Source organism: Syngnathus floridae, chromosome 5 (genome assembly GCF_059516105.1).
Source record: "Syngnathus floridae isolate MCC-2025c chromosome 5, RoL_Sflo_1.0, whole genome shotgun sequence".
NCBI lineage: Eukaryota > Metazoa > Chordata > Actinopteri > Syngnathiformes > Syngnathidae > Syngnathus > Syngnathus floridae.
The window spans coordinates 1,054,170-1,075,937 of record NC_142417.1 but is presented as its reverse complement, the minus strand read 5'-3'; the positions used below and the strand labels follow the sequence as shown (position 1 = coordinate 1,075,937).

Below are 21,768 nucleotides of genomic sequence, written 5' to 3'. Positions count from 1 at the left end.
CATGAAAACAGTCAAAATAACATCGCATTATCGATCTTCCACTTTGAGCCTTCCTTCCGAGGCCAGGAAAAAGAAAAAGTGATTTGACTGTAGGGTAGGCCTGGGTTTTCCATGAGCTGGATTGGGTGGCTGTGGACGCTGTGTTGGAAAGAGGCTTTAGCGCAGGTACAAGGTCAGGTGTTTCCAAGCAAGCCATCACTCGGGCTTTCCCCATCTGCGCTGGATGTTTATCATGGACTAAGAGCTTTGTCTTGCGCTCGCTCTCATTGGTTTGCATTGATAAACGCCACGCTGCTCTTCTATCAGGTTTCCTCAAATAGTGGCTCCCACTCCAAACGTGGTCCACTTGAACAAATAAACACCTCTCCCCAAATAGATGCTTCCTCTTAGGGCAAAAAAAAAAAGTGCAAAACGTCTATGCGGCTAAGAAAAACAGCCGGACCAAACAGACTTAGATGAATAGAGTTCTCGATGATTTTATTTAGGTTATGTAAAGACAGCATATTTTCAGTAATGTATCATCTGTGCTATATTTAATTCAATAAGATCAATAGACGTCAATAACCTCGTAACTGAATCACGGTTTATTTTGCTGATTCAAGCGTCCAGCCTGGGCCAGGGAAGATGCTGCTCGTCCACTCACTGGTGCAACTGGTAATCATAACACACACACATGCACACACCACTGCCACAGTTTGTGCAAGCCCCCAAAACACAGAGCATGACTCAGACCAACCTACACACTTTTTGCACACTTATGCTTTAATGAGAAGCGATTATTAATTTCTCGGGTTGGAATATTCACATTTCTTTGTTATTCCTTTGGTTGGTATTTCGTGCGTGTGTGCGTATAATGTTCCATCTCAAGTTTAAAATTAAATATATCACTCACACTATTACTAGTTGACATATACTGTTTATTAACCATATACAATGAGTGCAGTAAGACAAAAAAGAGAAGTTATTGTGGTATTTTTAACTTGTTTCCTTCCCACAACTTTGCTTGGCAAAAAGCAGCGCCGTGACGTTTTGTCTACAGTCATCTTGTCTGCGGCTTTAGATCACTTTTCCACTACTACGACTTCACCCGGAACTCGCCCATATTGGGCAGGGAGGGGGCGTGACCGGACGGCTCCTTATTTGGAGTTTCCACGTTGTGATGGTCACGTGGGCCGACCTAACCCCGGCTCCAAAGCAGGGTGCCTTGCTGTTGCGATACGCTCCATGTACATCGTTAAAAGTGTCCAAAAAGTTTCTAGTCCTTGGAAGAAGAAGAAATCCATGCGATTGTGATCGTAATTCTACTGCCGAGCTCCATTACGGCAACTTGACAGTAACCAAAAAGTACACTTGATAATTACCTTATTTAAAAAAATGTAAATAGAAGAGGGACACGGGAGATATGTTGTGAGGGGAGAGGTTTGTGCAAGTTTAAAAACAAAAAACCAAGCACATTCCAGTATCGGTAGTCTTTGGAGCTTTTCGAAATTTGGGAAGTGGACCGAGTGACATCATGCAAACTGCAGGCAGGATTGAAACCGGCAACCTCATAACCGTCCGCCCCGTTACGTTACCTCCCGTTACCATTTCCTTCTTCCACTTGCAGTTTCCACGGGGCTGGCCGGGCGACGCGCGGGGAGCCTGGGAAGCCGAGCTCTCTGTCCTTATATGGGCATCTACGTCACGCCAAGGTTCCAGCCCACTATTAATGCCGCCCGCCCGCCCGCCCGTCACACTGAAGTCTCCCCAGTCAAGTCAGTCAGCGAGCCAGCCAGCTCCAATAGAGCAAGTACACCGCCGCCACTCATTTTTTTTTTTTTGCACAGTCCACTGGAACCACAAGCAGCCCACAAAAGGCATCCACGCCGGTCCCGAGTCATAACAAAATAGTCGCGGGGGTACACGCACGGAAGCGTCGACGCATCGGGCGGGGAGGAGATCAACTCAACATCAACAAGATAAACTTCGGAACGCACCAGGAGCCGCCGCTGCTGCCGCCGGAGTCGGAGCCCGACTCTTCGCACCTGACTCCCGGAGGGGGATATACATACGACGGCCCCCCTCCCTCCCTCCCTCCCTCCACATCCATGTCGGAGTGACTCGCAGTGCTATGACCGGGAAAGTGGCGGACAAGCTTCCTCTTACCATGAGCAGTCTAATAAACAGCATCCCCGACAGCCTGTACCCAGAAGAGGACGTCCCCACCTCCATGAACATTTTCACCAGCACGGAATCTATTAACCACTACTCGCAGATGAACGCGGCGGGTAAGAACAAGTGGCGTTTCTTCTTCTTTTCAACAAAAAAGCCTCTTTATTTTGCAAATGAGGGAAGGAAGTTGGAGAGGGGCACCTGTTAGCACGCTGCTCTCCTCTCCGCGCACATTCCGCCGCTCCACCGCTCGATTGGGACACAAGTTGGAACGACACACACCTGTGGAAACCCAATTAAATGGAGGTTATATGCTATTTTTATTTCGGATTTAATGAATAAATATAGTTGCGGGTTATTTAAAAAAGATGCCCTTTCAAAATCCGCCACGCGATTGCTTTAATTATTATAAATACTAAAGCGAAAAATGTCCGTTTACACACGCACCCCTGATTTATAACAAGCGACGGAAACGTGCCCGTTTAAATGACTTCTAAATAAAAATCAAGCCATTATTGAGGCTGATTTGCTAAATATATTTGACGTGATCCTTCCAAGGCAGACAAGACGACAAGCAGGCCCGCGCGAAACCTCCTTTTGTGGAATAAAACCGCGAGGCCCCGTTTCCACCTTAATCCCGATGATCGCGTTTATTTCCTAATTCCGTCGCCGCGAAGCGTTGCGGTTGCCGCACATTGGCAGGAAATCAATCAGCAATCATTGTGCGTGCGTCTCCGCGTTGCACACAATGCATGCACTTCAAGATTTTAATATTTACGCCCACCTTAAATTGTGCTTAAAATAAAAGCAGCATCTCAAAACGCGCTCGCGCGCACACACACTCACGCTGAATGTTTCACTTAGGGAAAAAAAAATATACGCCTGTACACCCTGTATAGCTGTAATGAATGAAAAAAAAGGTGGCAGTAAATTATTTGCACGTATTTTTATTTTGTCCTAAAAATGTACAAAACGTCATGCAATTTCAAAAAGTTGTTATAAAATGACATGCAGATTTCAGGTGTGTTCTCGTAATTCCCCTACAGTGTCATAAAACCAAATATAATAGAACACACTTATTTCATATTCCCGTTCAAAATTCTCACAAGTGAAATCAGACGTCCATTGTAAAATAAATCTTAAAATAAAATGACAAATGTACGCATCGGTATTATATACGTGACATGCTCAAGCATTTAAGGTTTCTCTTTTGCTAAATTCCTGTAATTACAAGGAGTGGCATTAAAATGTATCATATTTTTACATTTTACGGGGAGGATTGGGTGAGTCTGTGTGGTATCTTTGACACGTGTCAGATTCATTGTGGTTGACTTGAATATCTGATGACGCTCATTAATTTAAAGATGCTTAGAAGTCCCTCACTCCTCCTCTATTATGTACAGATGTGTGCCGAATAAAGGCGCCCCCCCCCCCTCTCCCCGCCCTCCCCGTGAGGGAGTCGGATGATGTTACCATTGAGTTTGGCTGCCCTCCTGAGGGACACAATGGCTGGATCAAAGGGGGTGTTTAGGTTGTGATTTATGAGGGCTTGCGGGATCGCAGAGGGACACTCGCCTCTGCTTTAGACGCAGAAGTCACTCACTCGAATTTAGTGCTCGGACGCCACTCGCCTCTCCGTGTGAAACGTGAAGATTTCCAGTCAGGACAGGACTTCCAAAAGTCATGACTTGAATTCGTGTGACTTTTCCCACCCCGAGTGCAGTTAGCGATGCTGACGGAACCCATGCGGATTACTTGTTGCTTTGTTTTGCTCTAACCTAGATAATATCATGGATATAGGCATGGGAGGCGAGAAAGCCGGTGGAGAGATTCAGTACGGGCCCAGCTTCCAGTCCAACCGGAGCGGGCAGACCGTCACCTACCTGGGCAAGTTCGCCTTCGACACGCCTCCCTCGGGCGGCATCGGCGGCTCGGGCTGGTGCTCCGACAACAACATCATCAGTCTGGTCAGCGCGGGGATCCTCGGCGTTTCTCCGTCGTCGGGCACGGTAAGCGCCCAGACGCCGTCCTCGGCGGCCGGCATGGGAGTACAGAACTCGGACATGGAGCAGGTTTACGGGCCGCCGCTGCCCGCCTACTCCACCTGCGGTGACCTATACCAGGACCAGGTGTCCTTCCACCACAGTCCCGCCGGCGGCACGGCCCTGGCGTACCCCGCCAATGACTATCACTCCACGTCCAAAGGCTCCATGGACGGCAGCCTCTTCTCCATGATCCCCGACTACAACCTCTTCCATCACCAGGGGGAGGTCAGCGTGATGGAGCACAAGCCCTTCCAGACTATGGACCCCATCCGGGTCAACCCTCCGCCCATCACCCCTCTGGAAACCATCCGAGCGTTCAAAGACAAGCAGCAAATCCACCCGGGTTTCATCGGCGGCCAGCAGCACGCGCCTTCCCACCACCCTCCCCCGCAAACTCTGACGCTCAAACCCATCCGGCCGCGCAAATACCCCAACCGGCCCAGCAAAACGCCGGTCCACGAACGTCCGCACGCCTGCCCGGCGGAGAACTGCGACCGGCGCTTCTCGCGTTCGGACGAGCTGACGCGCCACCTGCGCATCCACACGGGCCACAAGCCCTTCCAGTGTCGGATATGCATGCGCTCGTTCAGCCGCAGCGACCACCTGACCACGCACATCCGCACGCACACCGGCGAGAAACCCTTCTCCTGCGAGTTCTGCGGACGCAAGTTCGCCCGCAGCGACGAGAGAAAGCGACACGCTAAGGTTCACCTGAAACAGAAGGACAAGAAAGCGGCCGACAAGGGCAACGGAGTGCTCGGGAGCCACAGTTCCCCGCCCGGCTCCTGCGGAGGCCCCACCATGGGGCCCTCGTGACCTTCGCTCCCTGCTCACCGACCGGAGTCTGACCCTTACATCGACTCGGGGCAACGGGGCCGCCGGGCCCAGGATAAGAAACGCTACGGGTGACTCTCGCTCGCATCCTCTCCTGTTTTCAGATGGAAGTCCGAGGGGGAAGGGGGGAGGGGAGGAGGCTGCGCCGCCGACCTGAGAGAATCTTAGTACATTCCGCCCAAAAAGCCATGGAGCATCCACGCCCTCTGCCCCCGGTTCCCCTTTTGTACATTTCTTAACCGAGAGCAAGCCAGAATCGATCGCAGCTATCGAAACGGACAAAGTAAATATTAAGAGAGGAGCAAAGTGAAAGGGTGAGTTGTCTGAGATGTATGCATTCCTTTTCCTCGGCTGTTAAAAAGTGCAATTGGTTGTGTTTGTGTGCTGTCATGGACACCTTATTAGTGGCACTTGTCTTTTTTTTTTGTTTCATTTGATTTTTTGTTACCGTGTGGTGTTTTTTATTCTATTTGAATGTTGTTTTCTCCAATGAATGTGCCAAATGTATTGTAGTAACTCAGCCAACCTTGTTTTTTTTTTTTTTGTGCCTGATATTTACCAAACTTGAGTGAGATCTGCATCCGCGTAGGGTTCAAAGAAAGGTCAGACTCCAAAGTCTCTCAAATTCTTTTTTTTTTTTATTTCACACCATCAAGTTCGGTTGAAACGGAGCAGGTGTCAAACTAGCATGTTACATGTCGGAGGATTGGTTCCTTCTACTTCCCAGTATTTGCATAGCATTCAAAATCCAAATCATTTTCAAATGCTAAATCTAAGCCAACAAGGAAGTTTCTTGTTTTTTTTGTACCATATTTAAATTTGTATGCAAGTTACTGCCGTTTGTGTCATGCACTCAAACGCAACATTAAGAAGAAAAAAAAAAAAAGTTTTGTACATATATGTGCATGCTACAATGCACAATATGTTAATCCAACATATCTGCATTAATTAAAAGAGAAGCTTTGGACTGAACGCTTGTTGAGGTTATGTTTTAAAGTTAATTTAAGAAAAAAAAATTGCTCCATGCCTGAAGTGGTAAAGCCTTCGTCCATTTTGGAGAGGCTAAGTGATTGCATAATTTCTCAAACCTCTGCGTAAACCAACATTTTTCTCAAGTGGTATTTTTTGTTGTTGTTGTTGACCATTGTGCTGAAAGGAGGTTGAAAGGACACAAAATGTCTTCTTCCACCAAAAATACTCACATTTGGGCCAAAAAGATACACTAGTCGTCAAAAGCTGACCCGATTTCTTTCCGGTTTATGAAACAGTGAAATCGACATTGTCTGCCCAGAAATGAAAATGAACGTGTGAATTTGACGTCAGTCGACAAAAGCCATGAAATGTTATTTCATGAATATAAATGTGCATTTCGGGGCCAATAACCACTTTATGGATAATATAATTACATCTTCTCCAGAAGCATTGAGTCTGGCTGGCAGATTTTTTTTTTTTTTTTTTGGTGCAGGAATCAGTTGTGCTAGTTAAATTGTATTGGAGCGAGACTTTCCGACATATTGCGATCAAGTATTGGCGAGCGAGGGTGAAACAGAAAGTTGAACAGAGAACACGTTGTAGTAAGAAGCGTCACCCGTTTTCGCCGCTGAGCTTCCTGGCCGGCGTCCATGCACTGACGTTCCAATTATTTTGGCCTGACGGGGTCTTTTCTCAACTCATCTACATGGATAAATGAACAGGCACCCAGAGATTTGAACACATCAAATGGAGAGTGAGGGGGGGGGGGGGGGGGGGCACAATTTTGAAAAGTGCCATCAGATTGTTGGCGAGATTTCTTTGAAGAAAGGTCATGTAGCAACTCTTCCCATGCAGTAAGCACAAAGCAATATTTAGATGATGTGAGTAGATAGAGAAAGCTATTTATGTTTAATGTAATATTGATGTTTTGAGCGATTACGTAGCAGAGCTGGGGAACCTTTTTATCTATAAACTGATGATTACAAAAAAGAAGGATCTTTTTAACAATAATTCCTCTGATGTTTTTTTTTATGGAATGGTTCCCCAGCCCTGTTATTTATATATATATATATATATATATATATATATATATATATATATATATATATATATATATATATATATATATATATTTGACCGCCTCCCCCCCTTGAAAAAAAGCTATTCTTGAATTGACACTTGCATAGTGAGAATGGATGTGTTAAATTATATAGTGAGTGTGGCCTCCTCGCCGACGCATTGTGTTGAGGAATGCGCCGCACGGTTTTCTTTCCATGACTAAATGAAGCCGTGTAATTACAACCTCACGTATTCAATATGTCATTGGTCACATCCTCTTGACTGTCATTTCTGTATTTTTTTTGTTGTTGTTGTAATGAACAGATGGATTCACGCTCTCCTCATTCCCACCCACTCACTACAGTTTGGTGGTAGCAGAAAAATAATCCTCCCGTGTGAATCCTATAGATTTTTTTGTTTTGTTTGTTTGTTTGTTTGTTGAATATTAAACAATCACCACTCGGAAAACGATATTGTTTATATTTTTACAAAAACCGGAGGGTGGAAATACGCCTCATCTTCCTTCTCGGCTTCACGTTGGACACCGGCCAACATCAGCAGCCATTTTGGTGCCAAACTGGGTTGCAGGGTTGGCTGATCAAAAACAATATGCCATGATAACTCCAAATCACAGAAGAAGAAAAAAAAAAAGTGACCTCAGTCTGCTCACGAGTGGAAGGCAGCCGTATGCTAATGTTTGTGTTTTAATTGTCCCACTGGGCTTGTGCGGAGATAGTTCAGGCTACTCACTCATGGGGTGGCTTCAGGGATCTCGTGGCTATCTAGGGCAGTGGCTCTCAAACTGGCCCCTTCCCTTCCAAGAGAAGGAGGTACGTGGTGTCTATCCTGAGGGGGAAACAAAAAAAGGTTTGAGCAACACTGATCTAGGGCAACACACGCGCACTGTTTTTCCGTTGTGTTGTGTTTCCTTTTCATGGCAGTATATCCTCGTGTTTGCATGTGCACGGAAATGTTCCCAAGCGCTGCCTGCCCGATGTCGTGGGCGGCGTTCATTTTTTTTTATTATGCATGAAAATACAACGGGTGGGAATAATGGGATACGAACCATTCCAGGATGGACAATTTGAGACGCACACTGGGATAACTGTTCTGTTTTTTTTTTCTTTTTGTTTTTTTTTAAAGGAAAACAAGAGGTCTTGTTTGAAATGTCGTGGATGTCTTTGGACTATTTTCATGTTTCTATTACCTTACAATAAGGTCCTTTTATGACGAGCTGAATATTGAAATGAATTTTACTCTATCCTTGTTTACTTGTCATGCAAATGTTTTGTCATTTCTATGTCAGTACTTGAATAAAGAAAGATACCGCATACTGAACATCCGGTTCGCTACACATGCATTCATCCATTTTGTGTACCGCTTATCCTCATTAGGGTCACACGACACCAATATGAGCTCTGTCAGACAAGTGACAAGTGTCTCACAAGCTATAGTTTGAATCAGCGTCATCTTAATTGACCAATTATGTTAAAACGTGAGTAATTTGTCTTTGGTGGTTTGATCCTAATCAAATCTTAACTACCAAAGTTTTAATAGAGTAATCTGCTCTGGAGTCTGATGGACTTTCCAAGCCTTCATATGCTCCTCAGACCGGATCTCCTGCAGCTCCTTCCACGTCTTCAAAACAGGTCCCTTGATATTCTTGGGAAAGGGGGTCACACAGAGCCAGTTCAGGTGAGTCATGAGATTGCTCCAGCATGGCCATTTTCTCCAGTTCCAGATGCTCAAGGCTTTGTGAGCAGGTGACCGACCTTCCAACACTCTCGCTTCTTCTCACGCACTTAATGAAACAAACGTCACATGCAGAATGTATTTCTGTATCTTTATTTTCTGACAATTATTTTGAACGAACAACCGTTTAGAGTTGCGCACCAAATCAAAACAAACCAATTTGTGCAATGTGAAGAATAAAAATTAATTTAGGCGAGATTACAAGTTTGAGTCGCGACGCTTCCCTCCCTCGGAGGAAACCCAAGCGGCTCATCGTCCGACTTCCTGTTCGATGCCCCGTCGTTCGGCTAAACGGGATGAGTTCCTGTAAAGAAAACACAGTAGCCCATTGAAACTGGATTCAAAGTTCAACAAAAATGAGCTGGTAAGTCACAATTTCCCCCCGACGCGAACGATTCGGTTGTAGGCAGTCTTGATACAGCTTGAAACGATACATTGAGCAAAGCCGAGCAGGGCTTTGGCTATTTCCTGGTAGCATAACAACTTATGGCTAAGTTAGCGTTAGTGTCTATCTAAGCCCTGCTCAGTGTTTCTATGTTCATTCTATTTGAACAGACATATTATGTACGTGGTTGTCGTGTGGATCGTCTGAGTTAATGCAATATAACTCCTTTGGAACACTTTGTTGACTATATTCACTCTAAGGGTGCTAAGCTAACTCGGCTTTGCAACGACGCAGGAATTGTACACGTATAAATGTATGGTTTACAATTTTATTCTTTATTCTATGCTTTGCATTACTCTGAGCTAAAGATGGTTCGATTTAACATGCAATTTAGCCGAGTTGTCAGACTTTAGTGAAGGGCGCTTGTCTTCTGTTTACACTGTTCCCATGTTAGGTTAGCACGCTCGTCAGAGACATTGCCTGCACACTTGTGACGAAAACAGTTGCATTCACATCATCATGTCAATTTAATATAGTTCTCACTCGTATAAAATACAACCGACATTGAGGTGAGGGACGTAACTGACTGATAATAGTTTTGAGTGAGGTCAATAAAGTTGGACCAGATGGGAAAGGAAGTAGATGCACTGGCGGCATCCGGTACAAAATAAAATATTCGCAAATTGTGTTAATTGACTGAACGAATATTGGCATTAGACACCGGCAATAACAGTTTAAGACCCTGGAAAGTCAAATTATTCATTTGAAGAGTTCAAACACAAAAGCACAAAGGTAGACATTTATATGATATTTTCATTTTTGGTTTAGAAGTTAAAGCTAATATTTTTATTTGGGGTAATGCTACGTTCACACCGCACGCAAAGTGAAATTTCATCTCACTTTACTCACTGGACTTCAGTTAAAACCCAGATACAGGTACAATTGTGAGTACAGTGATTGTACAGTATATATCCTATGGTGGGCACATGTTAATTAGCATGGATCCGAGCCAAGCAAAGTTGAACACTATTCACGAATGTAGCTTAAGGACGTAACGGGAACAACGTTAATAATCCTCTTCATCCTTGCACACGCATTCCCCTTTTTTATGACACTTGGCACATTGTTGGTGCAAAACGGAAGGACGACGGCTATCGAGCAATCAAGTGACATGGCGTCATTCGGTTCAGTCGGCGTCAATGGCTGGCAAGCGACTCTCGGGCCAGCACGCACGGCCAAACACAAGGTCAAGAGTGGGGTGCAGCGGCCGTGAAAAGAGGTCTTTATGGACCCCGCTGAGGGCCGCATTCCTGCGCAGCCCGCACACTTGCTCCTCTGACGTGACAGCTTTGACTTTGGGGTCAGAGGCGGAACAATTCGGCTTCCCAACATCTTCAACCGGTGCTCTGTGCTCGTTGCGAGCTGGGTCGCCATTGGCTCTTCTGTAATAGCCAGAAGACTGTCACGTCTTTGTTCACGCTTACGTGCTTTGGGGTGGCCGTGACGTCGTCGAGCCTGTTGCAGTAAATGTTGAGTGCGCACTTTGAACACATTGACAGTTCAGTTAAAGGACCAAAGTTAATCCCAATGAGTTCTCATGATGTCGCGATGACAATCGCAGAACCTTTCACACCGCTTGTCAAATCAGGCATCAGAGCTGGAACATGAGGCACGGGTGAGTGCATGGTTGGACATCGATTGCAAGTCTTTCTTTTTTTTTCAACAAATTGTGAAACTAACATGTGAAAGGACGCCACTTTTATTGTTTGCAGTATCAAAACAACGCCCAATTGGGCTACTTATCATCAACACAATACAATCATAAAAGTAATAACCGTAATAGTGATGGAATAAATACCTGAGTTCCTTACGGGAAGCTCGCATTGTGTGAGGCAGAAAACCAAACAATTAGGTCATTATTGGGCAGTCATCAGTGCATTTACATAGTCTGTTAATTGTCTTGGCTGCATTGTGTGTGTGTGGTTTTAAGATGCTATCAATCAGTGTACCTGACACGATTATTTTTTTTTGCGTTGCTTCCTGGTTGCACAACGCAGGCCCTCCCTCTCTCCCTCCCGCCCTCTCGTTTCCTTCCTTCCATCCATCCATCCATCCACCTCATTAGACTACACACCTTTCTTTTGACACAGCTGCTGCCTCGCCCTGCCTGTCAGACACAAGTGTCCATCATATAGCTTACATTTCAGCCCATTAGCGCCGTATCAATGACAAGCCGCCAGCTAGCGCTTTTGCTAAGGCGCCGTCGGTCGGCTTCACAAAGCACTCTGATGCTGCGGAGATACTTATTAAAGCTGGGCTTTTGAAATGGGGATAAAAGAGTGTGTGTTTTTAACTAAGGTGTTTTGTCGCCAAAACTCAAGTGGGGCTTTCTGACTTTTTTCCTCACTGTGTTGAAAAGTTTTGGTTAACATGTTATTCACCCAACTGCGATGTGAGTGACATTTATTGAGGGGTTAATTCGACAACTTTTATGAAACGAAGGCACATTTTATGTTTGAAAAGGGTCATTGCACTGAATAAAAAGAAGACACTTTTGGAATTACTTCTTTTATATTGCATCTACAGTTTACAAATATGATTGCATACGCTCCAAATTAACATTGTTGATGTCGTTTCAGGATTCCCTTCAAGATTGGCCAGCCGAAAAAGCAGATTGTCTCCAAAACTGTAAGTAGCCATTTGGCATAAAGTCATCAAACAGATATTTGGACATTTCTGTACGTATATGTATGTATTGTTCATTTTCAGGTTGAAAGAGACTTTGAGAGGGAATATGACAAGCTCCAAAAGTAAGTCACCATTTAAGTCAAGATTCCTTTATGAGTTCTTCCAATTGAAAATAAAGGCACAGTTTTTTTTGTTTTTGGCGGGGGCGACACTGTAATTGCTCCAAAGTTTCCGTCAAAGAGGGTTTTTTTTTGTTGAAAGAAAAAAAAATACAATGAAGGATCCACATTTAAATTGTGGACCAGTGTGCAACTGAATTTAAAAATGTTTATTTAGCAAAATACTGTACAGTATAAAACAATATGAAAGCCTTCAAAGATCCCAAAGCAGAGATTTACTAAGACAGAAGTCTTAACCAGAAACTAGAACCAGAATCTGGGTGGAAAAATCAAACAGTAGGAGGACCCTTAATCGGTTAGGTGTGGTGGTGTCAATCGCCCTCACGTGTGAGTCAGCATGGCATGCTTGTACTGGCATTTTGCTGCTCCACCCTAAAGATTCTTATCAGTCCACCAAAAAACAAAAAATCTGCCATGAAAAGCAGTGATTCTTGTTTAGTGTCTGGGCAATTAAAGATTTTCCTTTTCCTCATGACCTGTTGTATAGCAGGATTGTTTTCATAGTTAAAAAAAAAATATATATATATGTACTATATATGTATATATACATGTAAATTTTATATATATTTTATATTATATATTTTATATAACAAATATATATAGTTGTTTTTTCCAAAATGTGATTTTTTTTTTTGTTGTTGTTAATATGGGAAAGTTACGTGGCGGTAAAACAGTGGGGCAGTGGGTCAAGGAGCAGCAGCTGTTCCATGAGGCCACCCTATTAGCACCTTTTGGAAAGCGCTTCAAACCTCACCTGATGACTCTCCTCAGCCGCGCCCGCTTGCTCTCTGTCGGTGGTGAGAGCAGCAAATCTGCGGCAACGGCGCGAGAGAGATTGTCAAGTACGCCAAATATGAATTCGTCAAGGCTTGGGACAACACGTGTAGGCTTGTGTACACGGTGACATGGAGGAAGCTGATCTCCTCAGTGGATCACTGCAGTGCTAGGTGCTATGTCTTGAATTTCTATATATAAAAAAATAAATCCCTATATTTGTGATAATGAGGGGTAATGTGCTGCCAATCTTTGCAGAGTGAGACATTCGGCAATGACCGGATCCTGATTAAATCATGTCACAAGTATTGCTAATAATGTCTGCTGTAGCGTTTTGCAAGAATACCACCCCAAAAAAAAAAAGAAATTGTGACTATGAGAAAATGAAGCTTGCGATTGCGGCCCGCGAGACCCACTTGCATCTAATTGGTGAGAGTGATATAAGAAGTTAGTGTGCAGATTGTTCTGACAGAGCTGTGCTGTGAACAATACAGCGCCGCGTTGCATCATTCGCCGCGCTTGACATTTTTGGAACAAACCTCCATCTGGTCGCTGGCGATTCTCTGTGAAATCCTTGAAAACGTCAAGACGCTCCAAAGCGTGTTATGATAGGTATTAATTAATGAAGCTTCACTCGCCCCGTAGTCCACATGTGTCAAACAGATGGCCTGCGGGACACATCTTGCCCACGCTGTCAGAAAAAAAACAAAAAAAAGTCCAGTCTGCTGCATGATGAGATTATTAATAATTATTAGTAGTGTTGCACGTGCTTCACAATGTGCCACAGAAAAATGATGGGAACTGTGGAGAGAGCGAGGGGGGGAAAAAAGCACTTGAAGAATGGAAACTGTTAAAATGTCAATATAAATGCAACAATTAATTCCGGTACTTAATATTGGGCAAAAACAATAGCACTTTAAAATATCCAAGTAAAGTCCCTGTACTCGGGAAATTTCCGAAAAGTCTGACATTTTTTTGCGAATTGTCAATCGCTCCAAAAATCTATTTGAGAGTCATGAAGGTAAAATTAATATAAATGTAGCCGCCCTCCTCTGACCTGCTAATATTTCAGAGTTTGAATTTCAACCCACACAGAAACCACAAGCAAACACGTTCATTGTGTTTTGAGTGAAGCTAATACCGAATCGTGTGGGTAACTCATTATGTAACAGAATCGATGATTCGAACGCAGCACGGCGCTCGCTTATTAGGCTGCAAAAAAAAAAAAAAAAAAGTCAAATATGTTTTTGCCCATCCATTTTGTAAACAAATCCCACACGTTTGATTTCCTTGTCCGGCTTTTGTCGCGCTCCCAAATTGTGCAAAGCTGATGCGGAAATGGAAGCCCATTTGCCTGTTCATCAAAGCAGACGTGACTGACGGTGGTCTCGGGGGAGATTGGAAAGCCCTCGTTTGCCTCGATTGATATAATGAACGCCGTGTGTTTTCTGCCTCCTTAGTCGGTCGGGTAATTGCCATTTTGAACAGCCATCAGTGGAATACGTACAGAGGAATGATGAAAGGCGTTAATAATGCTTTTTACAGCAAATATAGTTGATGTTAACCTGTTTGGTTAATTATCTCAAAGATGCCATAATAACTTTGTACGCAGTCAAACGTGTAATTTTTTCTCGTAGCACACTTTGCCCAACTCGATTCAGACTTGTATTGTTTACGATCAAACCGTTGAACTCTGGATTTTGCCACCATTATTATTTTGTGTCTCTTGAAGCCATATTGACTGTTTACATCGCAGCAGATTGTTGCCGATAATCATTCTTCCTCTCATCGCAGGCTGGAGGATCAGACAAAAAAGCTTCACAAGGACATGAAGAAGAGCACGGAGGCTGATTTAGGTTTGTTCCGCCGCCGCCGCCACGATGCGGGCTCCCACTTTTGGATGCCATCGATTGCTACTTGTTGATTGGCAGGTTTTTCAAGACTGCAAAGATCTTTGTCTTGTTTGTGTTTGTTTGCCAAGTGCGGCAGATCTTGGAACCACTCGGCGAATGAAATGAAAGAATGCAGAGCGCTGCCTTAATCTTTCTGAGGCTTTTTTAGGCTGTTACAATAAATGTGTGCATAGGCGCTTGTACTCTTAAATGTCTTTTTTTTTTGTAGGGGAATGGGGGGGTGTCTCACACCTTGTTCTGTTTTGGTTTTATCTGTTTTGGTTTTATTTCCTTAATATACTTGTTTGCTACACAGAGGTTTTATTGTTTTCATGGGGTTTTCTTATTTTATTCATTGGTGAACGCAGAGATCAGTACTGGAGATTTCCGATACCAGTTTTTTGGGGGGTTTTTTTTTAGACCCATACCAGTGCCGATATATTTTTTTTTTTTTGGAACATTGCATTTGAGTGAAGAACTTCAAGTAATTGTAAACAAAGATTTTTCTTTTCTTTGACACGCATTGATTCACCAACATATCACACAGCCACAGTGTAGTTCCACCTACTGGTGTGGAGGGCTTACTGTATGTCAGATTTGTTTTGCCTTAAGTATCACCTACTGGTGTGGAGGGCTTACTGTATGTCAGATTTGTTTTGCCTTAAGTATCACAGGCTGGTATCATAGCTTACCGATATTTTTATCGGTACCCGGCCAACCCTCATTAGTATATTGATAGTCCAAAACCATTTTCCCCATAGGAAATAATGCAAATGTAAATAAAGCACTCTCGAGTCAAATTGCTGGAAGTGTTTGTGCACTTCAAATGTGAAGACTCTCAGACGTCTAATTCAAACAAGTAATCATCTCAATCGTCACTCGGCTCTTTTGACCCCCGTTTCTGTCTGCGTCATTTGAGACGCCATCACATTGGTGGCCAGCGGCGTGTTGCTTGTCAGCTGGTGAGAAAAGCAAGAACGCCACACCGAGGTAATTAATTGCTTGAAAATGGGCCTCTGGAGACAAGTGTGAAAACAGACCGGTGGACTCTTCCACATTTTGACGAAGGCCATTTTCACCACGGCCTTTCCTGTCATCTCGCGTTTCCCGCAACGCAGCTCATTAGTTCGGACACCGAAGCCATAATGCGCCGTGTCTATCAAAAATGTGACAAGATCCTCTCGTTTGTCTTCCTCAGCCATGTCGAAAGCGGCAGTGAAGATCTCGGCTGACCTTCTGAGTAACCCGCTGTGTGAGCAAGACCAGGCCTTTCTAGAGTCCATGACGGCTTTGGACACCGCCATGAAGACGATGGACTCCTTCAACCAGGAGAAGGTTAGAATCGTGCTCGATCATGCCCTCTTTTCTAGGCGAGGCGTTAACTCTAGAGTATATTGAGAGAGAGAAAAAAAAAAAAGTGCACTTTGCAATCGGATGTGGTTGTTTCCAGTCATTCTGTGACAGACACAACAATGGAGACAACGTGTAGTGAGAAAAGTGGCCCAATCTGAGAGGAAGAAGCTGATGATAATAAAGGTCGTTTTAGCTCGCTTTATTCCAAAATAAATACCCCGGCGTACTCTTGTCTTTTTCGCAACAACATTTCAGTGTTGGTGAGCTTTTGAAAAGAATCATAGCCACGGGTACTTGCGGTGTGAATCATAGTTGCATAATGTGTGTATCCTCAAGGCACAAGACTAACAAAATGTGCAACGCTGGAGATTGACATCAGACCTTTTCTATTTAATCTGGAACTTTGTGCGTCATTGGGAAGATCGTGTTGCATTTTGCTTTTGTTGTCGTCCAATTACCTTTTGAATCATTTGTCTCGAAATAGAATAAAAGCATTTTCTAGGTAATCACTTTTCCTGTGAAATCACGTGAGTCAAACTCGTGAGGACGGAAAACTTGATCAAATAGTGTGGACTTGACCCACAAAATCTTTTTGGATTTACTTCTAAAGTGACAGGACTGTTCCACCATTTCATACGCAAATGAACAAAACGGTCGTGCGGTCGTTTCTTAATTCTCGAATTACAAAAACTGAAGCAATATCTCCCATAGGAATTAATGTAAAAACAATTCATTTGTTCCGGACACGTACAAATAATAACACTGGGATACGTTTTAGAAGAATGATACTTTTACATCGAAAATAATGTCAAAGAAGTAAGTTGCTGTACAGTTGAGTCCGATTCAGTTTTTCCTTCCACTCCCTCCATTTCGTCAATATCTACACACAATCAAGTTGTCTCGTTATCTCCGTAACAGCAGTGTTCATGTCAGTGGGCACAATGAGCAACTGGAAAAGGTTGTTGATACTCAACAGAGTGCAGTGCTTTGTTAGCTCTTGACTCAGTCAGACGCCGATCCCAGTACAGCCTAACCCCCCCTCCCCTCCCTCCTGGTGATGATGGACAACCTTCAGCTAGAGAGGAACTGACAGCCCGTCACACTTGAAAATCCACCACGCCTCCCCGTCTCACTAAATAAACTTCCTAACCTTCATTGCGTGTTGACTTTGTGTAAAGTGGCTCAACATGAGCTCAAGGCAAGAAAGACACGGCGAGCACTTTTTCCGCCGCGCGTCCGCTAGGTGTTCCACACATCCGCGCCAGCTGACTGCCGACTCCGACGGCACCCACAGCCAAACCCTGGCGAGAGAGGGAGAGAGAGAGAGAGAGAGAGAGGAAAAAACAAAAAAAACAGACACAAAAGCAAGCCACCCTTGGCTGGGCTCGGCGCTGAGACGAGATGTTGCGCCGCGGGGCCCGCGAGTGAGCGAGAGCAGCCAGCCAGCGCATGAAACGCCGAGCGATAATGAAGGCAGCAGTGGCCCAGGTCTGCGTGTTTATTTCTGGGGCTGAGGAGGGCGCGCAGCCCCGCCGGCGCACCGCTGCCGAAGCTGAGCCCCAGCGTAGATGGCGGCGGCGGCGGCGCGCTAGAGCACGCTGCGTTTGGAGGGATATTGATTTCCTCTGCGATATTTTTGGGAGGCCTGTGTGCCGGGCTGGCCTCTGCTCCGTGACTCACTGACGGAGACTGCAGCTTGAGCGCCGGCCTCGGGCTCCGCGAGGCCCTCCGAGGAATAGCTCCGCCCCTCCTCTCCGCCGCGGTAAGGGGCAGAGGGTAGAGGGCACCGGCATGCTTAAGCAAATCCGCTGCTGCTCTTCTTTTCCCTCCTCGCCGCATGCTAACACCTTTGAGAAGCGGCAGGGAGGGGGGGGGGGGCTGAATATGTAAAACAAAAGAGCATGTGAATTCCCATACACTTGTTTGTTTTTGCTTTTTTTTTTTTTTTTACCCCCTCCAACCACAATCAAGCAGTTTGCACTTGGAAACGGGCCTCGGCGTTACAACGCCTTCTCGTATCTGGTCGGGGCATTTTTCACATCGCGCAGCTGCGACCTCGCTTCCATTTGTTAGATTGCCGTATCGGCCGAGCTTCTTCCGAGAGCGGGCAAGCTCTTCCTCATCATCATCATCGTCGGACGTCGCTGACGCTTCACTTGTCTGTGTTTTCAGTTGTCCTTCCGTCTTCTGTGCATTTACCTTTCTCCAACTACTCTGCCATGTTTTGCGGATGTGAGCTCCAACTATCGTTTGGAGAAACTTTAGGAGTTGTTTGCTCACTTCTTCTAAGGCTGGAGGCCTTGAAATGAAATGTTCATTCATATCCATTTAACACGGATGCACACCCCGGCACCCTTTCCACACACACATATGCAACCCTCCCTTTTTTCCTGCCTGTTAATTCTGTCAACCAGAAAAAAAATGTACCCCCCCCCCCCCAAAAAAAAAAAGATAAACTGTTATTGTTTCAAATGTTTTTGTTTGCAAAGAACTTTCATCTTGTGTGGCGGCCCACCTTCCACAGGATTTGAAATCAGAGGGGCTTTGCTTTCATGTCCGTCCCCTGACAGTTGCATCCTTTTGTATATCAAGCGCGATGAATATTCACGGCTTTCACCTCAGGGTTTGCTTGCAATAAAATGATCAGCAAAGTTTTTTTTTTTTTTTCCCCTTTCGACAAGCTCCCTTCGACTCCCCCCCACCACACACTTATTCCCCCTTTTCCTGAATGCTCTGTTTAAAATGTATTTTGTCATTTGTACAGCGACATTATTGCTAATGAGTGAGAATTTTAGCAGGGATTTAGTTTGAGTGTAACTCACTTTGACAATTTGTAACTTCACCACCTCTTGATGCTGATGTGTTTTTGTCTTTTATTAAACCATAGGTCAACCAGATCCAGAAGACTGTTATCGACCCTCTAAAAAAGTAAGTCATATATTTTTTTTCCAACTTGGTGCTTGTCAGACGGCTCGTTAATTTATGTTTACCAATTTAAAAAAATCTCCACAGGGCTGAAAAGGCTCCATCAGCCCAAAGCTATATCAGACTCATAAAATAGTATCGGTGCTGTAGTATCGGAGCATTTTTTCCCCCAAGTCATCATGTGAGTTCATTTGCACTGTATTTATCAACCATCCCTCATTTTTAAATACTCATTTGAAAAAATCTATCATTTAGCAGCATCTTTTTTCACCAATGCAAACAATAGCTTTTTTTATTTTATTATTTTCTTTTAAATGTATTTCTTAAGCGCTACTTTACAGAATGATAAGACTGAAAGAGCTGCCGTGTATTGTAAAAGAGAACAAGGGCTGCGGCAGACGTGTGTCTGGAAGACAGTTTATACGGTTCTTATTCATAAAGGTCGCCCCCATCTGAGCAAACAGCAGCGAGTGCTATTCCATTCCTTCAGCCGCTTTCGTTTTTTTCATAAACACGCACATGGACGCGCACACGCACACACAGGCATGCAAAGCAGAGGTACTTAAGGGAGTGGTTGGATGCTCCCACTCATCTTCCGGAGGGCTTGTTAAGGTTTTGCTTCCTCCCGTGGCTCCTCCCAGGACTGCCGAAGAGGCCTCGCGCACACTTTTACTCCCCCCTCCCCCACAGAAGCGTTTAGTTGAAACATTCGCCAGCAGATGAAACAAATAAAACGCAACAGTGTACACACCAATCTTTTTTTGAAGACACGTGTGTCTGTGTTGGTTTCTTTTCTCCCGCTTTGCTCCGGTGGCAGAGAAATGACAGGATGGAATGGTTCTAATTTCCTCTTCCTGGTGGGCGGCAGGCGGACGTGTGGGCCGGCTCAGAATATGGCAAAGGGCCCAGCTTCCTGGGCTCAGAGCAGTGAATGGCTTGAGAAAAGAGAAGTGTCACAAGACGGTGCTCCCTCTCAAGCATACTTAAGCATCCAAAGCTGTGAAGTTGGCCATTTCGGCAGTCCCCAACTTTTAATGTCCTCCCTCCATTCATCAACCTCGCAAACATGAGAAACAATGCGATATATTAATTTATCCAAGATTCCAGCTAGTCTAAAAGCTACTCCATTTTTTTCTTTTTCCTTTTTGAGCTTCCATTAAGATTCCATTAGTCCCTCACTAATGAATATTTCCCCATTGTTTGCTTAGCGCCCAAAATACTATAAGTGATTTTTGCGTTTGTGGCAAAAGTTAATGGAAAGCCTCCAACGACAAATGTGTGCTAACTGTTTAAAAACGTCGCCATCCGCTCGCCTCAATACTTGAAAATACGTCGTAAACGCTCGCACGCGCTTTCTTTCCTCTGCCGTCTGGGCCTCTGTCTTTTCTATCTCGTCGCCCAGATGTGCACTTCATCCACTCGGCGGGGTCCCTGAATGACATCACGCTGTTTGTTTGAGGGGAGGGGAGGGGATGGGAGTGCGTGGGCACCAAGGCATTTGTGTTATCTGGGCCTCCTAACCTTAGCCTTTGTACACGCTGTGCTAAGTCAAGATTGGCGCCTCGGCTGCCATTTGACAAGAACGAGTGACACTCTTGTTCGTTTTCTCAAATATCCGCATCTCTCGCCGTTGACATTTCACTGAGCTGACGTCTCGCGGGCGATGACTGTTCAACCTCAAGTTTGGGTTTAAATTTAGAAGAATTTTGTTGTTGTTGGTTTCCAAATGTTGAGGTTATGCCGGAACGGTGTGTTTTTTTTTCTTTCCCTCGACCTAAGGGTGTTTGCTGTTGCTTTCTTTCCAAACGAGCAGCATGTGTGAGTTTTGATCAACAAAGCATAAGGCAAGTTGCAGCAGATCAAACTCCCACTCACGTTCGTCACACTCGTGCACGCTCGAGAGGCCAACTGCTCCCGAAGCAGGTGGAAGCCGTTTTGCATGCACAACAGCGCATTTAACGCAACGTCCCCCTCTCGCTCTCTCGCTCTCTCTCACACTCTTCTTCACTTTTAGAGGTTAGCGCATAAACAATTCCGGCCTTCTTGTGGTCCGCCGTGTCTTTTTTGTGAGTTACGCGATGGCGCGGCGGGACGGGACGGCCAACTTCCGAATGCGAGGGTGCTCAGGCCAGACTTTGGCTTGGCTCGCCGGTGCGACTGGCCCGCTTGTGGACTGGCACTCCTTCATAAACACGGGTTCTCAGCCAGATGCTATTTCCATCCCGTCTGTTTGCCACACCCTGACCTGTCACACGGACAGCGGTGTGCGTGCGCCTCGCCGAGCCGACGCGGACAGCCGACCGGTGTCAGCTCACCTTTCAAAATGCTATCCTGGTAAGGAAAAGTTTCGACACCCCCGTTCTATTTCGCTGAGTCACGCAGAGCCGTTGAAAGTAGCAGCGAGACGTCAGCATCCAAGGGAGAGAGCACTCGAAACTCTTTTCAACATGCTGACGAATGATCGGCGGCAACAAGAGGCACCGCGGTGTGTCATGACAAAATTGCCCTTTGCTGACAGGTGTAGTGCGCACGTGAGAATACGCTGAGCCTTTGCGTGCTCCGGGATCAGTTTTCCTCGCTGTGTCATAAATCGCCCGTTGGAGGCGAGCCGTCGTGCCTGCCTGGAGGGCGCTTACATAATACTGCAAGCGCAGATAGTAGACTTGAGGATCAAGCTCTGCCATGAACTGGGTCAAAGTGGTTGTTTATAAATAGTGTCGAAGCGTGGGCCGCCGGGCCGGGCCGGTCCGGGCCGGTCG

The 21,768-nt window shown here is 45.2% G+C and overlaps 2 protein-coding genes across 7 annotated transcripts in view; both read left to right on the top strand.

Annotated features, from left to right (window-relative positions):
- Positions 1-101: 101 nt before the first annotated feature.
- egr3 (early growth response 3) lies at positions 102-7,071 on the top strand. 3 transcript variants are annotated; one of them, XM_088375826.1, is made up of 4 exons: positions 102-654; positions 1,607-1,754; positions 1,827-2,267; positions 3,934-7,071. In XM_088375826.1, the coding sequence occupies exons 3-4, from the start codon at positions 2,111-2,113 to the stop codon at positions 5,010-5,012; spliced, it is 1,236 nt and encodes a 411-aa protein (XP_088231952.1). In that variant the 5' UTR covers positions 102-654; positions 1,607-1,754; positions 1,827-2,110; the 3' UTR covers positions 5,013-7,071. The 3 variants fall into 3 exon arrangements, with proteins under 3 accessions (XP_088231952.1, XP_088231953.1, XP_088231951.1); XM_088375827.1 differs by having other exon boundaries at positions 1,607-2,267; positions 3,952-7,071; XM_088375825.1 differs by having other exon boundaries at positions 1,607-2,267.
- A 1,956-nt stretch (positions 7,072-9,027) lies between these two features.
- The window catches only part of bin3 (bridging integrator 3), a 33,089-nt gene continuing 20,348 nt past the window's right edge, over positions 9,028-21,768 (top strand). For all 4 annotated transcript variants that reach the window (XR_015858474.1, XM_088375207.1, XM_088375206.1 and 1 more), the window contains exons 1-6: positions 9,028-9,177; positions 11,838-11,886; positions 11,968-12,008; positions 14,634-14,695; positions 15,930-16,066; positions 18,972-19,012. Coding sequence is in view for 3 of the 4 variants with exons in the window: in XM_088375207.1 (XP_088231333.1) it covers positions 9,170-9,177; positions 11,838-11,886; positions 11,968-12,008; positions 14,634-14,695; positions 15,930-16,066; positions 18,972-19,012 (338 nt within the window). In the remaining variant the exon portion in view is untranslated. The remainder of the gene's footprint in view (positions 9,178-11,837; positions 11,887-11,967; positions 12,009-14,633; positions 14,696-15,929; positions 16,067-18,971; positions 19,013-21,768) is intronic.

What these genes read in the sequence shown, in the direction of transcription:
- egr3 (XM_088375826.1), top strand. Translation starts at nt 2,111, where the DNA reads ATGACCGGGAAAGTGGCGGACAAGCTTCCTCTTACCATGAGCAGTCTA. An exon ending in CTCGCAGATGAACGCGGCGG is followed by an intron (nt 2,268 to 3,933) that starts GTAAGAACAAGT and finishes GCTCTAACCTAG; the next exon opens with ATAATATCATGGATATAGGC.